The sequence below is a fragment of the Lepus europaeus genome, chromosome 23, assembly GCF_033115175.1.
Source record: "Lepus europaeus isolate LE1 chromosome 23, mLepTim1.pri, whole genome shotgun sequence".
Classification (NCBI taxonomy): domain Eukaryota; kingdom Metazoa; phylum Chordata; class Mammalia; order Lagomorpha; family Leporidae; genus Lepus; species Lepus europaeus.
This window is the reverse complement of record NC_084849.1, coordinates 7,320,223-7,342,112: the sequence shown is the minus strand read 5'-3', so window position 1 is coordinate 7,342,112 and position 21,890 is coordinate 7,320,223. Positions and strand designations below refer to the sequence as shown.

The window sequence follows — 21,890 nt, the reverse complement described above, 5'->3', positions numbered from 1 at the left end:
CTCCCACATGGGTGGCAGGGACCCAACCACTTGAGCCATCACCCACTGCCTCCCAGGGCGTGGGTGAGCTGGAAGCTGGGATTGACAGTGAAGTCAGTACTTGAACCCCGGCATTCTGCTTTGGGCCATGGGAACGCGCCTGTCCTGGGCGTGTTCTTCCACTCACTCCCAGCTCAGAGTCAATTATATAAGAGTCAAGTATATAAGAAGTACCCTCGGGGCTGGCGCTGTGGCATATCGGGTAAAGCTGCCACCTGCAGTGCCGGAATCCCATATGGGCACTGGTTCGAGACCCCGCTGTTCTACTTCTGATCCAGCTCTCTGCTATGGCCTGGGAAAGCAGTAGAAGATGGCCCAAGTCCTTGGGCCCCTGCACCAGTGTGGGAGACCAGAGTAGGCTCCTGGCTTCAGATCGGCGCAGCTCTGGCCATTGCGGCCAATTGGGCAGTGACCAGGGGATGGAAGACCTCTCTCTCTCTCTATGTCTCTCTCTCTCTTTCTCTCTCTCTGTATAACTCCTCCTCCCTCTGTGTAACTCTTTCAAATAAATAAATAAATCTTTAAAAAAAAAAAAAACAAAGTGCCCTCTGCCACTCCACCCCACATCACCTCGGCGAGGCATCCTCCAAGGAGTTCCCAGTCCTAACCTGGAGCTCCTGGCTCCTCCTGCCAGGCTCAGGTTTTGCTTTTGTTTTTACAGAGCTGTCCTCCTCGGGCCCTGCACAGAACAGGGGCTGTGCACTGCTCAGCAAAAGTGTTCTCACTAGGCGGTCCTATCTTTGTGTCCTCACACAACCCCGGTAGGCACCCGTCATCCTGCACCGTGGCCGTCTGATGTTATCAAGAAGCACCATAAATGCCAAGCGTGTGAGTGAGGCCGCTGCTGGCAGAGGCGACCTGTTGTTAACAGGGTGCCCTCTAGAATACCCACGCACCATGGTCATCTGCAGGTGCTCTCACATGGGCGCCGGCTGCCCTGGCATGACCACGAACCCATGAGTAACGCCTGCGCCATGAGCCGGTCACTGGACTGAGGAAGTTCTGTCCACCCTGATCTTAGGGAACCACCCTGCTTGGCCACACCACCACTGGGCGGACTTGATGGCACTCAGGGTAGGGGACCGTGGGGTCTGGCCCCTGACAAATCTGGACCAAACGGCAGCATCTGTTGGACAAGAAACTTCAGGAGCAGCCCACGACCATTCGTGGTTGCCAGGACTATCGCTCGAACTCAAAATGACTGCTGGCCTCCCGCGGTTTCCGCCGGATTTCCCTCGCCTGTCCACCACACTTACAGCCTGGACGTTCCGATATGCCACATACATTCTTATTCATCGAGTGCTTTCCCTTTGGTCAACTCAGTTTTTAGCTTTTCAGCCTTGGCCAGGGTGCTCATGTCCGTGACATCACTGCTGGCTATAACTTCCCTGCACAGTGCTAAACCACATCCAAATAAAAGCTGTAAAATGGTTTCCAAGTACCCCCAAAATCACCACATACTTCACACAGTAAGGGGCAGGTGCATGGCGTAGTGACCAACACTGCACCTGGGACGGCTGCAGCCCCTGCTGGAGGGCCTGGGTTCACGTCCCAGCTCTGCTCCTGACACCAGCTTCCTGCTACTGTGCACCCCGGGAGGCAGGTGATGGCTCAAGCACTTGGGCTCCTGCCACCCATGTGGGAGACCCAAATTGAGCTCCTGGCTTCTGGCTTCAGTGTGGCAAGCCCAGGCTGTTACAGGAATTTGGGGTACTCTGTCAATCTGTCCCTCTCTTTCTCTCTTTGCCTCTCAAATAAAAATAAATAGGGGCCAGCACCATAGCGTAGCGGGTAAAGCCATCACCTGTGGTGCCAGCATCCCATATGGGTGCTGGTTTGAGTCCCACTTGCTTCACTTCCGATCCAGCTCTCTGCTATGGCCTGGAAAAGCAGTAGAAGATGGCCCAAGTCCTTGGGCCCTGTATCCACATGGGAGAACCAGAAAAAGCTCCTGGCTTTGGATTGGTGCAGCTCTGGCCATTGCAGCCAATTGGGGAGTGAACCAGTAGATGGAAGACCTCTCTCTCTCTCTCTCTCTCTCTCGGCCTCTGCCTCTTTGTAACTCTGCCTTTCAAATAAATCAATAAATATTTTAAAAATAAAGTTTTATTTTTATGTATGCATACATATATAAATATGATATGTAGTATCATATTTCAAGAAATTCTGAGTGTCTGCAATGTCTACATTTTTATGAACCTTTCTCTCTTTCTATACATCTCTCCTAATTTTCACAGTGATAAAGCTGATATCTGGTATAGCTTCTAAACTGTTTCTAAAGGTTTTTAAAAGTAAAGTTTGAGTGTGGACCACACGAGGTCTCTTAAGGAACTGGGTAACTTCCTCGGGTGCAGCCTTCTGCAGCGCTCACTTGTGGCCCCCAGCAGGTGGGGCAAGGACAGGCCATCTGTGCAGGGACGCCTGGGACAGGGGCGGCCTCAGGAGACCCCAGGCCGTGGCAGGTGCGGCTGCCTGAGCGAAGGTGGTGGGAGGAAAGGGCTCCTTACCCATGTACAGATGGTCCTCGTTGGGGTCATCCAGGACCTGTCGACACAGCCACGCAGAGAGGCCAGGCAGGAGCAGGGGGAGGGAGAGAGAGCAGACATGAGCACGGAGGAGGCAGCGTCCACACACACAACTGTGTCTGCCAGCAGCGCTGCATGTCCCACCCCTCCTGCCAGGTGAGACAGAATGCCCAGGACAAGCATCCCGGCTGTGAACCTGAAGCACCACCCGGTCTCGTCCTCAAGGGTCCCAAAGACCCAGGAAGAGGGTTACAACTGTGAGAGGCGAAATTCCCCAGGTAAGATTCCCACCCATCTCCTCCAGGACAATGGCCCAGTCTCCAGGTTCAAACTTCAAATCCTATCTGGGCTCAAGTGACCGCCCCACCACCACCATTGCAGCTAGAGAGTCGTGGCCTGCCTGGCACTGCCGCAGCACGGTCTCTCAAAGGCCGCGTCCACTCGGCTGCCTCAGTAGTGCCCACACAGGGCTGGGCACATAGCAGGTTCTCAGGAAGGGTGATGAGTGACCAGGTGGTTCAGAGTCTTGGGTGCAGAGGTCAGATGCCACAGGGCAGCTGGGGGAAGGGAGACCCTGCCAGAACCCAGGGCCACTTGCTAACCAAGTGCCCTTGGGTTTCTTCTACAATGGCTGACCCGCAGCACTGGGTGGACATCATGAAAATCAGTGTGACAGGTGGAGGTGGCCTGCAGCTGCCACCTCCCCACTGTGGGAAGAAACCAAGGCGGGCTCGTTGGCTAGGCTGGTCCTCCCGGTTCTTCCCAGACACAAAGGCTCTGGGGAAGGGATACACACGAGGCAGAGCTGGGGAAGCCAGCCCGGAGCCTGGAGCCCAGGCCCAGGCCTCGCACCCTTGGGGCCCCGTCTACCAAAGGCAGGGTGCTGGGCCTCCCCTCTGAAGAGGCCTCCAGCCCTTGCACATGCTGCTCCTCCCCCAGCAACGCCCCTGCCTGCAATCACCTCCACCTGGGGATCTCAAACATCGCTTCCTCCAAGGGGCCTTCTCCAGGCCCTGCAGGCTGAGCTGCTGCCCCCACTCCACACTCCCAGGGCTCGCAGCGTCCCACAGCACCCATCAGGCACTGCTGACAAGCCCTCGTCACCTCGCCCAGAGGGGCTCCAAGCACGACCTGGGACTCCTGGGGGTCCCCAAGATGCTTTCAGAGAGTCCACAAAGGTAAAACACTTTTCACTTTAGAAAAACAGCAATATTGGCTTTTCCCATATACAGGGGGTTTCTAGAAACCATGAGACCTGAGACTTTGTCAACAGGTTGAGTGCAGAAGCAGATCCGAGAATCCAGATCTCACCTATTAGGCTAAATATTAGCAGGGAAAATTAGCGAAACATAAACCATATCACGGGGCCAGCACTATGGCACCTGTGGTGCCGGCATCCAATATGGGCGCCAATTTGAGTCCTGGCTGCTCCACCTCCTAACCAGCTTCCTGCTGATTGCCTGGGAAAACAGTAGAAGATGGCCCAAGGGTTTGGTCCTCTGCACCAGCATGGGAGACCCAGAAGTTCCTAGATCCTGGCTTTGGATTGGCCCAGCTCTGGCTGTTGCGGACATTTGGGGCGTGAACCAGTGGATGGAAGACCTCTCTCCCTCCCTCCCTCCCTCTGTGTAACTCTGCCTCTCAAATAAATAAATCTTTTAAAAATAAAAAAAACTCTTCTGCTTCTTTTCAAAAATATTTTTCATAAAAATATATTACATTAATATATGATAGGCTTGTTGTTGTTTTTAAATGAATTAACACATTTTTAAGTTTCTGGTTTAAATGCTAATGTGGTAAATATTACTAAATATATCTGACAAAAGCAAAGCGCTCTGGGGTCTTCCACAGTTTTAAGAGCAGAAAGAGGTCCTGAGACCGTGAAGGAAGAAAACTGCAGGAGGAGTTGGCAGACTTCAGCCCTGAAGTCTAACCGCGCTCTCTGCTGCCTTCAGGAATAAGGTTCAGGGGGGCCCAGCCACGCCCACGTGTTCACACGGTGCGCACGGCTGCTTCTGCAGCACAACCTCCCACGTGTGTAGCAGAGAAGCCGCTTCAAGAGGACAGACCGGGAAGACAAGCCCTCAGCCTCAACTTGTGCATCCGCAACATGGGACGAACAGGGTCCAGGGAGCAGCGAGCTGCAGTACCAGTGGTGAGGCCATCTGCAGCAGCAACCACACGGCGCACACCAGGGTGACTGGGCCCTCCCTGGAAAGCACACAGCTGGGGCTGGGCCAGCGACGTCCCCTGCCCCACCGCAGACCCCTGCGGCCGCACGCCTCGCCCTCACCTCCACCAGCTTCACCACGTTGGGGTGGTCCAGCTTCTTGAGGATGGCGATCTCCTGGTACACCTGCTCGATGGGGCCCCGGGGCTGGATGCAGCCGCCTGGGGCTGGCCGGGTGCCTCGGGGAGGGGGGCGACCTGGAGGAGACACAGAGGGAGCAGGGGTCAGAGCCAGGGGCCCTTCCCGCAGGTGCCACCGGAGGGGTAGGTCTCCTAAGGGCTGGAGCGGCGATTTCCCAGGGCGTCAGCCAGGCTCCTCCTCATCCTATCTACCCTGCACCACAGCCTCGAATCCCCTCCTTCCTATCACACCCCCCAGTCCACGCAAGGTAACTGGGGTGTGGCTCAGCAACCTCCACGTGCCAGGGCGATGACGTGCTCACTTCCCTGTCCGTGAAATGCACACAAACATCATCCCTCCTGTCCTCACTCACAGACACGGCACATGCGCAACAGGAGCCCAGAGAGTGGAGAAGAGCAAAGTGCTGGCTGGAAACAAGCAGCCTGGCCCCGCGGTGCAGGGCTCACGACGGACCGCAGGGATGGAAAGGCCTGACCTCGACCTCTCACATTGTCACACCCCTCATGTCATCACGCCCCTCACGTCGTCACACCCCTACACCTCAGACTCCTCACGTGGTCACACCCCTCACGTGGTCACACCCCTGCACTTTAGACCCCTCACGTCGTCACACCCCTCACGTCGTCACACCCCTGCACCTCAGACCCCTCACGTCATCACACCCCTCACGTCATCACACCCCTACACCTCAGACCCCTCACGTGGTCACACCCCTCACGTGGTCACACCCCTGCACTTTAGACCCCTCACGTCGTCACACCCCTCACGTCGTCACACCCCTGCACCTCAGACCCTCACATGGTCACACCCCTCATGTTGTCACACCCCTCACGTCATCACACCCCTCACGTGGTCACACCCCTGCACCTCAGACCCCTCATGTCACACCCCTCACGTCATCACACCCCTCTCGTGATCACACCCCTGCACCTCAGACCCCTCACGTCGTCACACCCCTTGTACCTTAGACCCCTCAGGTGGTCACACCCCTCATGTGGTCACACCCCTTGCACCTCAGACTCCTTGCGTCTCCACTTCCAATCCAGCTCCCTGCTAATGGCCCAAGTACTTGCTTAGCCCATGCACCCGTGTGGGAGACCTGGAAGAAGCTCCTGGCTTCATTACCAACCCAGCTCCAGCCACTGCAGTCACTTGGGGAGTGAACCAGCAGATGAAGATCTGTCTTTCCCTCTCTCTCTCTGAAACTCTACTAAATAAATAAACCTTTTTAAAAATGTGTACATTCTTAAAGTTTTGTAACCATCACTACTACCTAGCTCCAGGACATCACCACTGCCCATCCCCCCAACAGCACGGCCTCCATCAGCAGCCACCCCTCATTCCCGCAGTCCCTGGCAACCACTGATCCACGTTCTGTCTCTGTGGCTGTGCCACTCCTGCCGTGCCGGCATCCCACATGGGTACCAGTTCAAGTCCCCGCTGCTCCTTTTCTGATCCAACCCTCTGCTGTGGCCTGGGAAAGCAATAGAAGATGGCCCAAGTCCTTGGGCCCCTGCACCCACACGGGAGACCCGGAAGAAGCTCCTGGCTCCTGGCTTCGGATCAGCACAGCTCTGGCTGTTGCAGCCAATTGGGGAGTGAACCAGCGGGTGGAAGACCTCTCTCTCTACCTCTGCCTCTCTGTAGCTTTGCCTTTCAAATAAATAAATAAATTTTTAAAAACAACAACAACAACAAAGAATCACATCTGCGACCTTTTGCACCTGGCTTCTTTCAGGTAACAATTCGTTCCTGTTTATGGCTCAATGCTATTCCACAGGGCCACAGACATTGGTTCATCTACTGATGGGAACCGGGCTGCTTCCACTCGGAGGTCACCGTGAAGAGTGCGCGTTTTCAGCTCTCTTGGGTATACAGTAGGTGAGGAACTGCTGAGTCAGATGGCAACTCCGTGCTCAGCTGTCTTCCTCTGTTGGATGTTTTTAGGGCTGACCATGAATAAACGACCTCAGAGGAGGGCCAGGTGGCACTGGTGTGGAGGGAGTGGAGGCACGGGTGGGGGTGGGGGTTGCTGAGCCTGGGGACACTGCTGGGTGGGCTCTGCCCTCTTGCCCTGGCCTGCCAGACTCACGTGGGAAGCCAGCCTGTCGGATCAGCTTCTTCTTGGACAGCACCTTCATGGCCTGTAAGAAAAAGAGTCCCCTCCAGGTTAAGCAGCAGGGAGGGAAGACGAGGGAGAGCGAAGGGAGGCCTGCCTGAGCTCTGGCCGCCCCCCTCCCCGCCCCCCGCAGCCTCAGGACGTGGCAGTGGGGGGGGGGGGGTCAGGCAGCCCTGGGGGCACCAAGGCCGGGCTCCCAGAGTTAATCCGACCCTGAGGTGCTTCTGGGGTTCCTGGTCAGCTGTCCCAGCTCAAGACCAAGAGCCTCGGGACCTTCTGTGAGCCGTAACAAGAGGTGAGGGAGGATGCAGGATAAGGGCATGAGAGACATCTGCCAATCACCTCACCTGCCCATTTCCTCATCTGTAAAATGGGCACACCACTTCCTTCCTGAGGCACAAAACAAACACGACCCAAGGGTAAACTGAGACAACGGCGGCAACAAAACTTCTAGGGAGCGGAGAGCCAGACAGGGAGCGGGGAGCCAGACAGAGAGCGGGGAGTCAGACAGGGAGCGGAGAGCCAGACAGGGAGCGGGGAGCCAGACAGGGAGCAGAGAGCCAGACAGGGAGCGGGGAGCCAGACAGGGAGCGGAGAGCCAGACAGGGAGCGGAGAGCCAGACAGGGAGCGGGGAGCCAGACAGGGAGCGGAGAGCCAGACAGGGAGCGGGGAGCCAGACAGGGAGCGGGGAGCCAGACAGGGAGCGGAGAGCCAGACAGGGAGCGGGGAGCCAGACAGGGAGCGGGGAGCCAGACAGAGAGCTTCTCTTTGCGCCCAGGGCAGGGGAGAGGAGGGAAGGTGGCTACTCACGTAGTAGGTGTTGTCATTCTCGTTGTAGGCCAGCTTGACCACACCATAGGAGCCCTGGGTAAAGGGAGATGCCCATGACACACTATCCACAAGTTAGGATCTGCAAAACAAGGACCCTAATACACAGGTTGCAAGCCGATAGCCCACTGGTCAGATCTGCCCGCTAACCGTTACTCTGACGGACTCACGGGTTTTTTTTGTCGTTGTTGTTTTTGTTTTTTTACAAAGTTTGAATTGCCAACATGTAAAAATATTAAGATCTGATATAAAAATCTAGATTCCCAGCTTCTTTTGAGAAAAACGTAAAGGTCGAGCCACAGGTCGCCCTCATCTCCCACATGAACACACTGCCACAGACCTCACCGCCACCCCCACCTCCTGCCTACACTGCTTCACTCTGGGAGCCCCTCATCTCCAGAAGCTGTTTGCCACAGTCCTCGCCACTCCCTGCTGCCTCACACCCAGTCTGCCTTGTTCTTCCGTATCGCTCACTGGTTTCCCTTTGGCATCTGAGTTTCTGACGCCTGCCATGACACTGTCCCTTGGCTAAGACAAAAGCAGAAGTAGATGTGAGAGTTCCTTAGCAGGGAGAAACCCACTGACATGATGGAATGGGACCATCACCATGGCAACGCGAGATTTCTCTGGAAGCTGAGTTTTGCAGAAACGCATTTGATTTTAAGACATAAAAATAATTTTATTTTCTAACAAATCCTACACAAGTAAGAAAACCCGCCCCCCCAACACTGCCTCCCAAGGCTCCTCTGCTACTCTCGGCTCTGACAGGCCGTTCTGGGCTTCCTCCGGCGCACCTGAGCTGTCCCCATGCAGGGGAAGACCAGCCTGGCTTCTGCTTTTACCTTTCCAATTTCATCCTTCAGCGTGTACTGGTTCAGCTGCACACAGTCCTGAAAAGTAAGCAGGGAAACATGGAAAATGAGTTGCAAACTGCTACTAGCGATGTTTTAAACAGGCTACACACACACACACACACACACAGGACCCAAATCAAGAAAGAGAAACACTCCCGACTGTCACCCCCTCCCCAAGATGACCACTCCCCTGACTTCCACCAGCACAGGTTTGCTTGCTGTCGTACTGTGTCAGAAGTGTATTCATATGGGAGCAGGCACTGTGGCACAGGGGGTTAAGCTGTCCCCTGCAGTGCCGGCATCCCATATGGGCACTAGTTCAAGTCCCAGTTGCTCCACTTCCGATCCAGCTCCCTGCTAATGCACCTGCAAAAGCAGTAGAAGATGGCCCAAGTGCTTGGGTCCCTGCCACCCACATGGGAGACCCAGATGGAGTTCCAGGCTTCAGGATCTAGCCTGAGACAGCTGTGGCAGGTACAGGCATTTACAGAGTCAACACCTGGATGGAAGATCTCTCTTTGTTTGTCTCTCAAATAAATGAACACACACACATTAATTAAAAAGATTCTAATGTAATACTATGATATGAAGTCTTTTAATACCCAACAGCTGCTCCCACTTTTAAAAGGCAAATTTTAAATTAAACAATTAATCACGATGACATCACCCTGCAAAAGTATAGAAAGACTTAAGAGAATCTGTACACAGCCTTAGCGGAGACAAAGGCCTCTTGGGTGACACACAAAAAGTAAGACAGAAAAAGAGGGACCCAGCACTGTGGGGCAGCAGGTTAACACCCTGGCCTGAAGCACCGGCATCCCACATGGGCTGCTCCTCTTCCGATCCAGCTCTCTGCTATGGCCTGGGAAAGCAGTGGAAGACGACCCAAGTACTTGGGCCCCTGCACCCATGTGGGAGACCCGGAAGAAGCTCTTGGCTCCTGGCTTCGGATCGGCACAGATCCGTCCGTTGCAGCCATCTGGGGAGTGAACCAATGGATGGAAGACCTCTCTCTCTGTAACTCTGTCTTTCAAATAAATAAAATAAATATTAAAAAAAAAAGAAACAAATGATAAGGGGGACTTCAACAAAATTAAAACTTCTGCTCTTTGGCCGGCGCCGCGGCTCACTAGGCTAATCCTCCGCCTAGCAGCGCCGGCACACCAGGTTCTAGTCCCGGTCGTGGTGCTGGTTCTGTCCCGGCTGCCCCTCTTCCAGGCCAGCTCTCTGCTGTGGCCAGGGAGTGCAGTGGAGGATGGCCCAAGTGCTTGGGCCCTGCACCCCATGGGAGACCAGGATAGGCACCTGGCTCCTGCCATCGGATCAGCGCAGTGCACCGGCTGCAGCGCGCCAGCCGCAGCGGCCATTGGAGGGTGAACCAATGGCAAAGGAAGACCTTTCTCTCTGTCTCTCTCTCTCACTATCCACTCTGCCTGTAAAAAAAAAAAAAAAAAAAAAAAAAAACTTCTGCTCTTTAAGATGCTATCAAAAAAGAAAAGGCAAAGTCCCAGACTGACAGAAGTCACTCAGGGCACAGCTATGAGACCAAGGCCCAGTATCCACAATAAACAAAGAGCTCTTGGGACTCACTAACTGGACAATCAACAACTCGGCAGAAAAACAGGTGAAAGACTGGGACAAAAGCCTCTTCACAGACAGACACACCCGTGACCAATCAGCGAGAGAAGACGCTGCACAGCGACTCTGCCTCTCAGAGAACAAGAGTCCCCCAGAAGAGAGTGGGGCCGGCGCTGTGCCGTACAAGGCTAATCCTCTGCCTGCAGTGCCGGCATCCCAAATGGGCACCGGTTATGTCCCGGCTGCTCCTCTTCCGATCCAGCTCTCTGCTATGGCCTGGGAAAGCAGTAGAAGATGGCCCAAGTCCTTGGGCCCCTGCACCCACGTGGGAGACCTGGAAGAAGCTCCTGGCTCCTGGCTTCAGATCAGCCCAGCTTTTTTTTTTTTTTTTTTTTTGAAAGTCAGAGTTACACAGAGGAGAGGCAGAGAGAGAGGTCTTCCATTCACTTGTTCACTCCCCAGATGGCCGCAATGGCTGGAACTGTGCCAATCCGAAGCCAGGAGCCAGGTGCTTCTTCCAGGCCTCCCACGCAGGTGCAGGACTTAGGCCATCTTCCACTGCTTTCCCAGGCCATAGCAGAGAGCTGGATCGGAAGTGGAGCAGCTGGGTCTCAAACCAGCGCCCATATGGGATGCCGGCACTTCAGGCCAGGGTGTTAACCTGCTGCACCACAGCACCGGCCCCTGAATCAGCCAAGCTTTGACCATTGCAGCCATCTGTGGAGTGAACTAGAGAATAGAAAACCTTTCACTCTGTCTCTCCCTCTCTCTGTCTGCAACTCTACCTCTCAAATAAATAAATAAGCTTAGACAGAGTTTGGCCCAGAGGTTAAGATACCAGTTGAGAAGCCCGCATCCCATACTGGGCTACCTGGGTGCAATACCTGGTTCTACCTTCCAGCCACTGCCATCCCAGACCATGGGAGGCAGCAGTAATGGCTCAAGTAGTTGGGTTTCTATCACCCATACAGGAGACCTGGATTAAGTTCCCAGCTGCTGCAGGCATCAGGGAGTAAACGGCTGGATGGGAGCACTCACTCTACTTCAAAAAAGTAAAAAATAAAAAGTGAGGCCAGCGTCCTGATGCAGACCAAGCAGCCACCTGTGACACCTGCGACCTATATCAGCTTCCAATCCAGCTCCCTGCTGATGCACCTCGAAGGCAGGGGAAGATGGGCCAGGTGCTTGGGCCCCTGCCACCAACATGCAAGACCAGGAGAGAGTCCCAGATTCCTGGCTTCAGGCTACCCAGGCCAGGCCATTCTGGGCATTTGGGGAGTGACCCGGCAGATGGAAGGTATCTTTCTCTGCCACTCTGCCTTTCAAATCAATACAATAAAACTTTTCTAAAAAATGCATATTAGGGGCTGGTGCTGTGGCACAGCAGGTTAAAGCCCGGGCCTGCAGCACCGGCATCCCATATGGGCCCAGGTTCAAGTCCTGGCTGCTCCACTTCCAATCCAGCTCCCTGCTAATGCACCTGGGAAAGCAGTGGAAGATGGCCCAAGTGCTTGGGCCTCTGCAGCCACGTGGTAGACCTGGAAGAAGCTCCTGGCTTCAGATCAGCTCAGCTCTGGCTGATGCAGCCATTTGGGGAGTGAACCAGTAGATGGAAGACCTCTCCCACTCTGTCTCTACCTTTGTCTGTAACTCTTTTAAATAAAATAAAAAACAAATTTTTTTAAAATGCATATTAATCATCAAGGAAATACATATCAAAGGCATACCCTTGGGGCCAGCACCGTGGCTCACTTGGTTAATCCTCTGCCTGCGGCACTGGCATCCCATATGGGCACCGGGTTCTAGTCCCGGTTTCTCCTCTTCCAGTCCAGCACTCTGCTGTGGCCCAGGAGGGCAGTGGAGGATGGCCCAAGTGCTTGGACTGCTGCACCCGCATGGGAGACCAGGAAGAAGCACCTGGGTCCTGGCTTCAGATTGGCACAGTGCCGGCTGTAGCAGCCATTTGGGGAGTAAACCAATGGAAGGAAGACCTTTCTCTTTGTCTCTCTCTGTCTAACTCTACCTGTCAAATAAATTAAAAAAAAAAAAAAAAGGCCTACCCTCCAGGTTCATTAAAGTCAGGAAAACTAACCAGACCCAGCTTTGCAAGAACAGAGCAAAAAAACCCTCATTCGCTACTGATGGGAGGTCAATGAGGCCTCAAGTGGTCTGGCAGTTTTTGTTTTGTTTTGTTTTGTTTTTAAAAAAGACTTATTTATTATTTGAAAGGCAGAGTTACAGAGAGGGGGGAGGCCAAGAGAGAGATCTTCCACCCACTGGTTCACTCCCCAAATGGCCACAAGGGCCAGGGCTGGGCCAGTCCAAAGTCAGGAGCCAGGAGCTTCTTGTGGGTCTCCCAAGCGGGTGCAGGGGCCCAAGCACTGGGGCCATCCTCCACTGCTTTCATAGGAGCATTAGCAGGGAGCTGAATCAGAAGTGGAGCAGCCGGGACTTGAACCAGCACCCATATGGGATGCCAGTGCTGCAGGCAGCAGCTTAGCCCTGGCCCCTGGCAGTTCATTAACACAGACCTACCAGCTCCCAATCCAGCCGCTCGATACGCACCTCCCATACAACCCAGCCACCAGCTCCCAATCCAGCCGCCCGATACGCACCTCCCATACAACCCAGCCACCAGCTCCCAATCCAGCCGCCCGATACGCGCCTCCCATACAACCCAGCCACCAGCTCCCAATCCAGCCGCCCGATACGCGCCTCCCATACAACCCAGCCACCAGCTCCCAATCCAGCCGCCCGATACGCGCCTCCCATACAACCCAGCCACCAGCTCCCACTCCAGCCGCCCGATACGCGCCTCCCATACAACCCAGCCACCAGCTCCCACTCCAGCCGCCCGATACGCGCCTCCCATACAACCCAGCCACCAGCTCCCAATCCAGCCGCCCGATACGCGCCTCCCATACAACCCAGCCACCAGCTCCCAATCCAGCCGCCCGATACGCACCTCCCATACAACCCAGCCACCAGCTCCCAATCCAGCCGCCCGATACGCACCTCCCATACAACCCAGCCACCAGCTCCCAATCCAGCCGCCCGATACGCACCTCCCATACAACCCAGCCACCAGCTCCCAATCCAGCCGCCCGATACGCACCTCCCATACAACCCAGCCACCAGCTCCCAATCCAGCCGCCCGATACGCACCTCCCATACAACCCAGCCACCAGCTCCCAATCCAGCCGCCCGATACGCACCTCCCATACAACCCAGCCACCAGCTCCCAATCCAGCCGCCCGATACGCACCTCCCATACAACCCAGCCACCAGCTCCCAATCCAGCCGCCAGATACGCACCTCCCATACAACCCAGCCACCAGCTCCCAATCCAGCCGCTCGATACGCACCTCCCATACAACCCAGCCACCAGCTCCCAATCCAGCCGCCAGATACGCACCTCCCATACAACCCAGCCACCAGCTCCCAATCCAGCCGCCCGATACGCACCTCCCATACAACCCAGCCACTCTGCTCCTAAGAGAAATAAAAACATGTCCACAAAGACATGTATACAAATGCTCATAAGAGCTTTTTCTTGTAAAAGTCAAAAACTGGAAGCAAACCAAATATCCACCCACAGGTGAATGGAAAAGCAAACCATGATCCATCCCTTCAACAGGCCACTACTGAGCAGTGGGAAGCAATGGATGACAGATTTACAAGCAACATGGATAAATCTCAAAAGCATTACGTGTGAGAGAAGCTACGTTACAAGAGCACATACTAAACAGCCCTTTACATAAAATTCTAGAAGCTGCAAACAAATCTGTACAGATTTAGAAAAAAAAAAAAAAAAAGTAGATTGGGGGCCGGCACTGTGGTGTAGCAGTTTAAGCCAGTCTGCAGAGCTGGCATTCTATATGGGCGCCAGTCAAGTCCCAGTTGCTCTACTTCTTATCCAGCTCCCTGCCAATGTACCTGGGAAAGCAACAGAGGATGGCCCAAGCGCTTCAGCCCCTGCACCCACATGGGAGATTCAGAAGAAGCTCCTAGCTTCAGATCCGCCCATTTCTGGCCATTGTGGTCATTTGGGGAGTGAACCAGCAGATGGAAGCTCTCTGCTCCTTTGTAACTCTGCCTTTCAAATAAATAAATAAATTTTTTAAAAAAAAGAAAATAGGTCATCAGCATCCCAGGAAAGGGGAAATTGGGGAGGAGTGGATTATCGGGCCTGCTAGAAGCATCCATTACTTTGATGGTGACAATGGCTTCCCAGGTGCAGACATACATCAAAACTAGACATGGTCTACACCTGGAAGAGGTGCAGTGCTATTTTTTTTTAACTTCAATCATCCTGGGGCTGGCATTGTGCCACAGCAGGTTAAGCTGCCTTGGCATCTCATATTGGAGCACCTGTCCCAGTCCATCTCCCTGCTAATGCCCCAGGAAAGCATTAGAAGATGGACCAAGTACTGGGGCTCCTGCCACCCATGTGGGAGACCCAGATGGAGTTCCAGACTCCTGGATTCAGTCTGGCCCAGACTCAGCGGTTGTAGCCATGTGGGGAGTGAATCAGCAGACAGAGGATCTCTCTCTTTCTGTCTTTCAAATAAAAAAAATCTTCAATCAACCATTTACATAGTTAAGGGGAAATACTAAGTGATATAAAAAGTAAAACTGCTACAGAAACAAGACAGAAAACAAAACACGCCTTGTCACAGATGAGCCCAGAGTTTCCCATCTGGGGAGTGAACCAGCGGACGGAAGACCTCTACATGTATCTCTGACTCTCTCTTTCTGCCTCTGCCACTCTCTCTGTAATTCTGCCTTTCAAAAGTTTATTTGAGGGGCCCTGCTGTGGTCTGCGTATCACCTGGAAAGTGGTCAGTCCCCCCACCCAGGCCCAGGCGTCCCAGCTTGGCCCCCATGGTGGCACTGTGGGGAGGTGGCAGGAGCCTTAGCAGGTGGGCCTGGTGGGCGCCCGTAGGCCCCTCAGAACGTAGTTCTCATGACCTTCTAATAAAATCCTGGTTGGGTCTGGTCTCTGCTTCCTGCCTACCATCTGACCTTCACCTCCCCCACGCACCTTCACGCTCACTCCACCACAGCCACCTGCTGCGCTCACCAGAGGTCAATCCAACACAGCCACCAGATCTTGGACTTGAACCTCCAAAGCTGTGAGCTACATTATGCCTTTATCGTCAGAGTTAACTGTCTCAGCACATCATGCCAGTAAGAAAACGGTGCCCAACACACCCCTCCAATGCTCTCTTTCTGAGCCCTGCTATCAGTTTGGTGTATACCAAGGGTGGGGAACCTTTTTTCTGCCAACGGCCATTTGGATGTTTGATGATCATTTACAGGCCACACGAAATGTTCAACTTGAACAGTAGCCTGCAGGGGCTGGCACTACGGTGTAGCGGGTAAAGCCGCCACCTGTAGCACCAGCATCCATATGGGCACCAGGTGGTGTCCCAGCTGCTCTACTTCTAATCCTGCTCCCTGCTAGTGCACCTGAGAAAGCAGCAGAAGATGGCCCAAGTGCCTGGGCCCCTGCACCTGTATGGGAGACCTGGAGGAAGCTCTTGGCTTCGGATTAGCCAGCTCCGGTCACTGCGGCCATTTGGGGAGTGAACCAGCAGATGGAAGACCTCTACATCTCTGACTCTCTCTTTCTGCCTCTGCCACTTTCTCTCTCTAATTCTGCCTTTCAAAAGTTTATTTGAGGGGCCAGCACTGTGGCATAGTGGGTAAAGCCACCGCTTGCAGTGCCAGCATCCAATATGAGTGCTGGTTCAAGTCCCGGCTGCTCTACTTCTGATCCAGCTCTCTGCTGTGGAGCCAAGTGCTTGGGCCCCTGCATGGAAGACCCAGAAGAACCTCCTGGCTCCTGGCTTCGGATTGGTGTAGCTCCAGCCATTGCGGCCATCTGGGGAGTGAACCAGCGGATGGAAGATCTCTCTCTCTCCCTCTGTCCCTCTCTCTCTGCCTCTGCCTCTCTGCCTTTCAAATAAATAAATCAATCTTGAAAAAAAATTATTTGAGTTAGAGAATCTTCCATCTGCCGGTTCACTGCCCAAATGGCCATAACAGCCAGAGCTGGGTTGATCCAAAGCCAGGAGCCAGGAGCTTCTTCCAGGTCCCCCACAGGGGTGCAGGGGCCCAAGTTCTTGGGCCATCCTCTGCTGCTTTCCAAGGCATATTAGCAAGGAGCTGGATAGGAAGTGGAGCAGCTGGGATTCAAACTGGCACCCATGTGGGATGCTGGCGTGGCAGGAACTGCTACAGTGCCCCAATAAATCTTTTCAAAAATTCACCTGCTGTAGAGGTACTGAATGTTGAGTCCCATCTGTGGTTGCCTTGGCAGGGCCAGAACAAACGAGCTCACAGGCCATTATCTGCCTGTGGGCTGCATGTTTCCACCCCTGGTGTTCGCACTCGCAGGCCCTTTCTTGGTGTGCATTGGAAAAAAAAAAAAATCCAGAGTATCCCTGGGGACTGGGGCTTGGGAAGGCATGGATGATGTCACATGACCCATTTCTCCACTTCCTCTTCTTGATCTCACAATGGCACCAGGCAGCTCCCGCTCAGAATGCACATCTGTCCTCCCACCTGCTCAGAGCCCTCCCCACATGGTGGATGCTTAGCTGCTCTCGTTCCCCTGAGACATGGAGGGATGTGAAAGGTAGAGGTGGGGGCCCTGGGGAGCTGCCTTTAGGATCCTGCTGCCTCCTAACCCAGTCCCCACACTCTGCTGAAATGACCTCCTGACAGTCCGCCCGACCTCGTCCACTCGGGCATGCAGCTGCCTCCGGGCACAGGGCTGACTCCATGGCCGGGCTTTCGAGGCCCTCTGACCTCAGGGAGCCGTCTTCATCCTCCCTGTGACCTCTGACCTCTGACGTCTTCATCCTCCCTGTGACCTCTGACGAGGCCCCCCAACCTCAGGGAGTCGTCTTCATCCTCCCTGTGACCCCTGACGAGGCCCTCCGACCTCAGGGAGCCGTCTTCATCCTCCCTGTGACCTCTGACCTCAGGGAGCCTTCTTCATCCTCCCTGTGACCTCTGACCTCAGGGAGCCATCTTCATCCTCCCTGTGACCTCTGACGAGGCCCTCCGACCTCAGGGAGCCATCTTCATTCTCCCTGTGACCTCTGACCTCAGGGAGCCTTCTTCATCCTCCCTGTGACCTCTGACGTGGCCCTCCGACCTCAGGGAGCCGTCTTCATTCTCCCTGTGACCTCTGACCTCAGGGAGCCTTCTTCATCCTCCCTGTGACCTCTGACGAGGCCCTCTGACCTCAGGGAGCCTTCTTCACCCTCCCTGTGACCTCTGACAAGGCCCTCCGACCTCAGGGAGGCGTCTTCATTCTCCCTGTGGCCTCTGACGAGGCCCTCTGACCTCAGGGAGCCTTCTTCACTCTCCCTGTGACCTCTGACGAGGCCCCCCGACCTCAGGGAGCCGTCTTCACTCTCCCTGTGACCTCTGACCTCAGGGAGCCTTCTTCACTCTCCCTGTGACCTCTGACGAGGCCCTCCGACCTCAGGGAGCCGTCTTCATCCTCCCTGTGACCTCTGACCTCAGGGAGCCGTCTTCATCTTCCCTGTGACCTCCGACCTCAGGGAGCCGTCTTCATCCTCCCTGTGACCTCTGACGTGGCCCTCCGACCTCAGGGAGGTGTCTTCACTCTCCCTGTGACCTCTGACAAGGCCCTCCGACCTCAGGGAGCCATCTTCATCCTCCCTGTGACCTCTGACGAGGCCCCCCGACCTCAGGGAGGCGTCTTCACTCTCCCTGTGACCTCTGACGTGGCCCTCCGACCTCAGGGAGCCGTCTTCATTCTCCCTGTGGCCTCTGACGAGGCCCTCTGACCTCAGGGAGGCATCTTCATTCTCCCTGTGGCCTCTGACCTCAGGGAGCTGTCTTCACTCTCCCTGTGACCTCTGACGAGCTGCATTTCCCAGCGCTCCTGCAGCCAGGGCTGGCCACGGGGCTGGGTTCTGGCCAGCGGAAGGTAGGCGGTTGTTGGGCAGAGGGTCCACATGAGAGCACCGACTCAGGAGACAGATGCCTTTACCCCCCCTCCCTGCTCCTCCGTCCTGCCTGGAGAGAACCAGGTGGGTCTGGAGCTCCTGGCTACAAAATTATTCTGCATGAGAAACAAGCCCAATTCTGTCACTGTCACCTTCATTTGAACCAACACAAACCCAAAGTGTCCCCGACCCCCATGGCCACAGTGCTCCTGGCCACAGGCTCATCCTGCAGCTAAGTGAACTCCATCCATGTCCCCATCCCGTCAGCCCTCTGGCCCCAGGACACTGAACTCTCCATGCGGTCATGTCCACTTATAGACATTCTACCCAGCCCACAGAAGCGCATCCCCTGCAAGATAAAGCCAACCCGGATCGCGACTCTTCTCCCAACTACACTCAATCACTCCTTCCACAAATATCTTCCAGCTCACACTGTGCACCAGGCGTTGGTGCTAGGCTCTGGGTACGCGGTGGTGGTTGAGGGGTCCCTACAGAGCTAACTTCTAGCTGGGGGCACAAGACAAGAGATGAACAGCTGAACACACACACACCCCAGATGGTGGGCGTTACGAAGGAAGGAGGGGGTTACAGGCAGAGAGGGGAGGGGCCGCTCTGAGGAGGGTGGGTGGCGAGGCCTCTCGGGAGGCGGTGATGGCTCAGTGGAGACTTGCACATTGGATTTAGATAGCTTCGAGAAGTTTGCAGGGGTCGGGGGAGGTTCCGAGCAAAGGAACAGGAGAGTACAGAACTGCAGGAGAGAACTGGCGTGGGAGTCCCCAGAATACAATGAAGGTAGGCGTGGGCGAAGCTGTGGGGGCCAGCAGCAGAGGAGCAGGGGCGGGGTGTGGGGGCCCTGAGAGCCCTGTGGAGGGAGGGGGTCTGAGTTCTAATCCACCCTCAGGTGCTGACGGAGAAATACGCAGGAAATGCTGGACTCACAGCTCTCAGCAACATGTACCAGGGCCCTCAGAGACCTACCACAGCCCCTCGCCTGTGCCTGCATCTCGTGGCTGTGGCCTCCCACTGGCCGTGGGACTGCTCTGTCCACTCCCATGCCAGTCACCCCCACCAATGACAGACAGCAGCCTGCCCGCCCCCCTGGTTCTACGAGTGCACAGTAGCCACGGACCCCGGGACCATCCCTCTGCTGGCTTCCTTCCCTTCCCCGGGCGCTGTGTGTCCCACCTGAATCCCCTTGGGGTAGCCCAACCCAACAGGGAGACCCTGGGGGGCAGGGAGCACACACACCTGCATGCCCGTGATGGAGACGTGGTGAGACTCCACCGTGGGCCGCCTGGGCAGCCGCGGCGAGGACTGTGGGGAGCTGGCGGGTGAGTAGGGCACGGACGGGTGGACGCAGCGTCCATTCATGTCCAAGCTGCTGCTGGCCGCCAGCCTGCCCTGGGACCGCTCCTGCAGGGAGAGCTTGCGACCACACAGGTGGGGCCGGGCCTGGGAAGCAGAGGCATCGAGGGGGACCTCTGGGCCATCGGCCTCCAGGGGTTGGTCCTGGGCCAAGCTGAGGTCCACGGCCCGGCCCGGCTCACACTCAGTGACCACGATGAAGGACTCCATGCCCAGGCGGATGCTCAAAGACGAAAGGCCTCGCAGGGCTTCGCAGGACTTCTGGCCTTCGATGCTGCTGCCCCCGCCCCCCAGGTCATCCTGGGGGGCAGCCGGGTCGCCGCTGGGCTGGCTAGAGATGCATGATGACATGGTGTGTGTGCTGACTTCCTCTGTCGCTCCGGGGCACGCCCATCCGGCAGTGACGGCACCTGCAGAGACAGGAAGGGTCAGCGGCTTCCACCCCGAGCTGGTGGGCACCAGGAAGGGAACATGACCCCTCCTGGCCCAAGCTGATGTCTAATTCCTGTTGGGCCAGCATCCTAAAAGCATCTTGCAAAATCCGAAGTGCTCTGATCTCGGAGCCTGTACAGAAAAGCGGACTCTGTACCTCCTTATCTTATTCTTTTAACTTTTTTTTTTCTTGGCGAGGCAGAGAGACAGAGACAAAGAAAATGGCTCCAAACTGCTGATTCACCCTCCAAATGCCAACAAGGGCCAAGGGGCCAAAGCCAGGAGCCAGAAACTCAATCAAGGTGTCCCACGTGGATGGCAGGAACTCAGTTACTTAAGCCGTCACCACGGCCTCCCAGGCAGCTGGAGTCGGGAACTGGAGGTAGGTACTGAACCCAAGCATTCCACCAAGGGCCTTGGACATCTTAACCACCAGGCCGAATGCTGTATCTCCTTATTTTAGTTTTTTAAACTTTATTTTTATCTGAAAGGCAGAGCAACAGAGAGAGAGAGAGAGAGAGAGAGAGATCTTCCATGCACTGGTTCATTCCCTAAATGCTCACAACAGCCAAGGCTGAACCAGGTCAAAGCCAAAAGCTGGGAAGTTGATCTGGGTCTCCCACACGGAGACCATCACCTGCTGCCAGCCAGGGCGTCCATTAGGAATCCAGAGAGGAACCAGAGGCAGGACCCGATCCCAGGCACTCAAACACGCAATAAAGGCGCCCCAAGAAGCGTCGTCACCTGCTATGCTCCGACGCCCACCCCGGAGCCTCCTCACATCCCACAACTAAGAGTCCACGCTCAATCCCTGTAGGAACCAAACACAAGGAAAACCCCGAGAGCTCACCTGCCCCTGGAGCACGGGCAGGGACCTGGGCCTCCTACGCCTGGCTTCTTCCCTTTTCTTTCTTCCTTCGAGGGAACCCCTAAGGATGTTAGTTGGGTTCTCTTGATTGTTAAAATTAGCAGTTATTTTAACTATTTAAATTTAAATAGTTAAAATGGCAGGCAGGGGGCCGGCAATGATTCAGGTAGCAGTATACAGTTTATAAAACATCTCCCAAAGGCAGGCATTCGGCACAGCTGCTGAGATGTCGCCAGGGATGTCGATATCCTGTATCAGAGAAGCTGGTTCAAGTCCCAGCTCCTCAGCTTCCGACCCAGCTCCCTGCTAATGCGCACCCTGGGAGGCAACAGGGACAGCTCAAGAAGTTGGGTCCCTGCCACCGTGTTGGGGACCCAGACTGAGCCCTGGGCTCCTGGTGTGGGCTTGGCCCAGCTCAAACTGTTGCAGGTATTTAGGGAACGAGCTGGCGAAGAAAATATCCGTATCTCTTTCAAATAAAATGAAAATATAGGAGCCGATGCTGTGGCATAGAAGGTTAAGCCACCGCCTAAAGTGCTGGCATCCCATATGGGCAACGGTTCAAACCCGGGCTGCTGTACTTCCAATCCAGCTCCCTGTTAAAGCTCCTGGAAAAACACCGGAAGATGACCCAAGTCCTTGGGCCCCTGCACCCACGTGGGAGACCGGGAAGAAGCTCCTGGCTCCTGGCTTCAGACTGGCCCAGCCCTGGCCGTTGCAGCCAGCTGGGGAGTGAACCACCAATGGAACATCTCTCTCTCTCCCCCCGCGCCGCTTTTTCCTTCTCTCTATATATATATATATCTCTGCCTTTCAAATAAATAATTTTTTTAAAAAAAGAAAAGACTATCTAGGTTAAAAAAAAAAAAAGCATAATCTTATCGGTGCTGTAAAAAGAGGGGTGGGTGTCATGGCACAG

The 21,890-nt window shown here is 55.1% G+C and overlaps 1 protein-coding gene across 8 annotated transcripts in view; it reads right to left on the bottom strand.

Annotated features, from left to right (window-relative positions):
- The window catches only part of CAMKK2 (calcium/calmodulin dependent protein kinase kinase 2), a 53,573-nt gene that overhangs the window by 16,591 nt on the left and 15,092 nt on the right, over window positions 1-21,890 (bottom strand). For all 8 annotated transcript variants that reach the window (XM_062182690.1, XM_062182692.1, XM_062182693.1 and 5 more), the window contains exons 2-7: window positions 19,555-20,081; window positions 8,726-8,773; window positions 7,866-7,919; window positions 7,028-7,079; window positions 4,858-4,991; window positions 2,547-2,583 (exon numbers count right to left, since the gene is read on the bottom strand). In XM_062182690.1, the coding sequence (XP_062038674.1) occupies window positions 2,547-2,583; window positions 4,858-4,991; window positions 7,028-7,079; window positions 7,866-7,919; window positions 8,726-8,773; window positions 19,555-20,022 (793 nt within the window). In that variant the 5' untranslated portion in view covers window positions 20,023-20,081. The remainder of the gene's footprint in view (window positions 1-2,546; window positions 2,584-4,857; window positions 4,992-7,027; window positions 7,080-7,865; window positions 7,920-8,725; window positions 8,774-19,554; window positions 20,082-21,890) is intronic.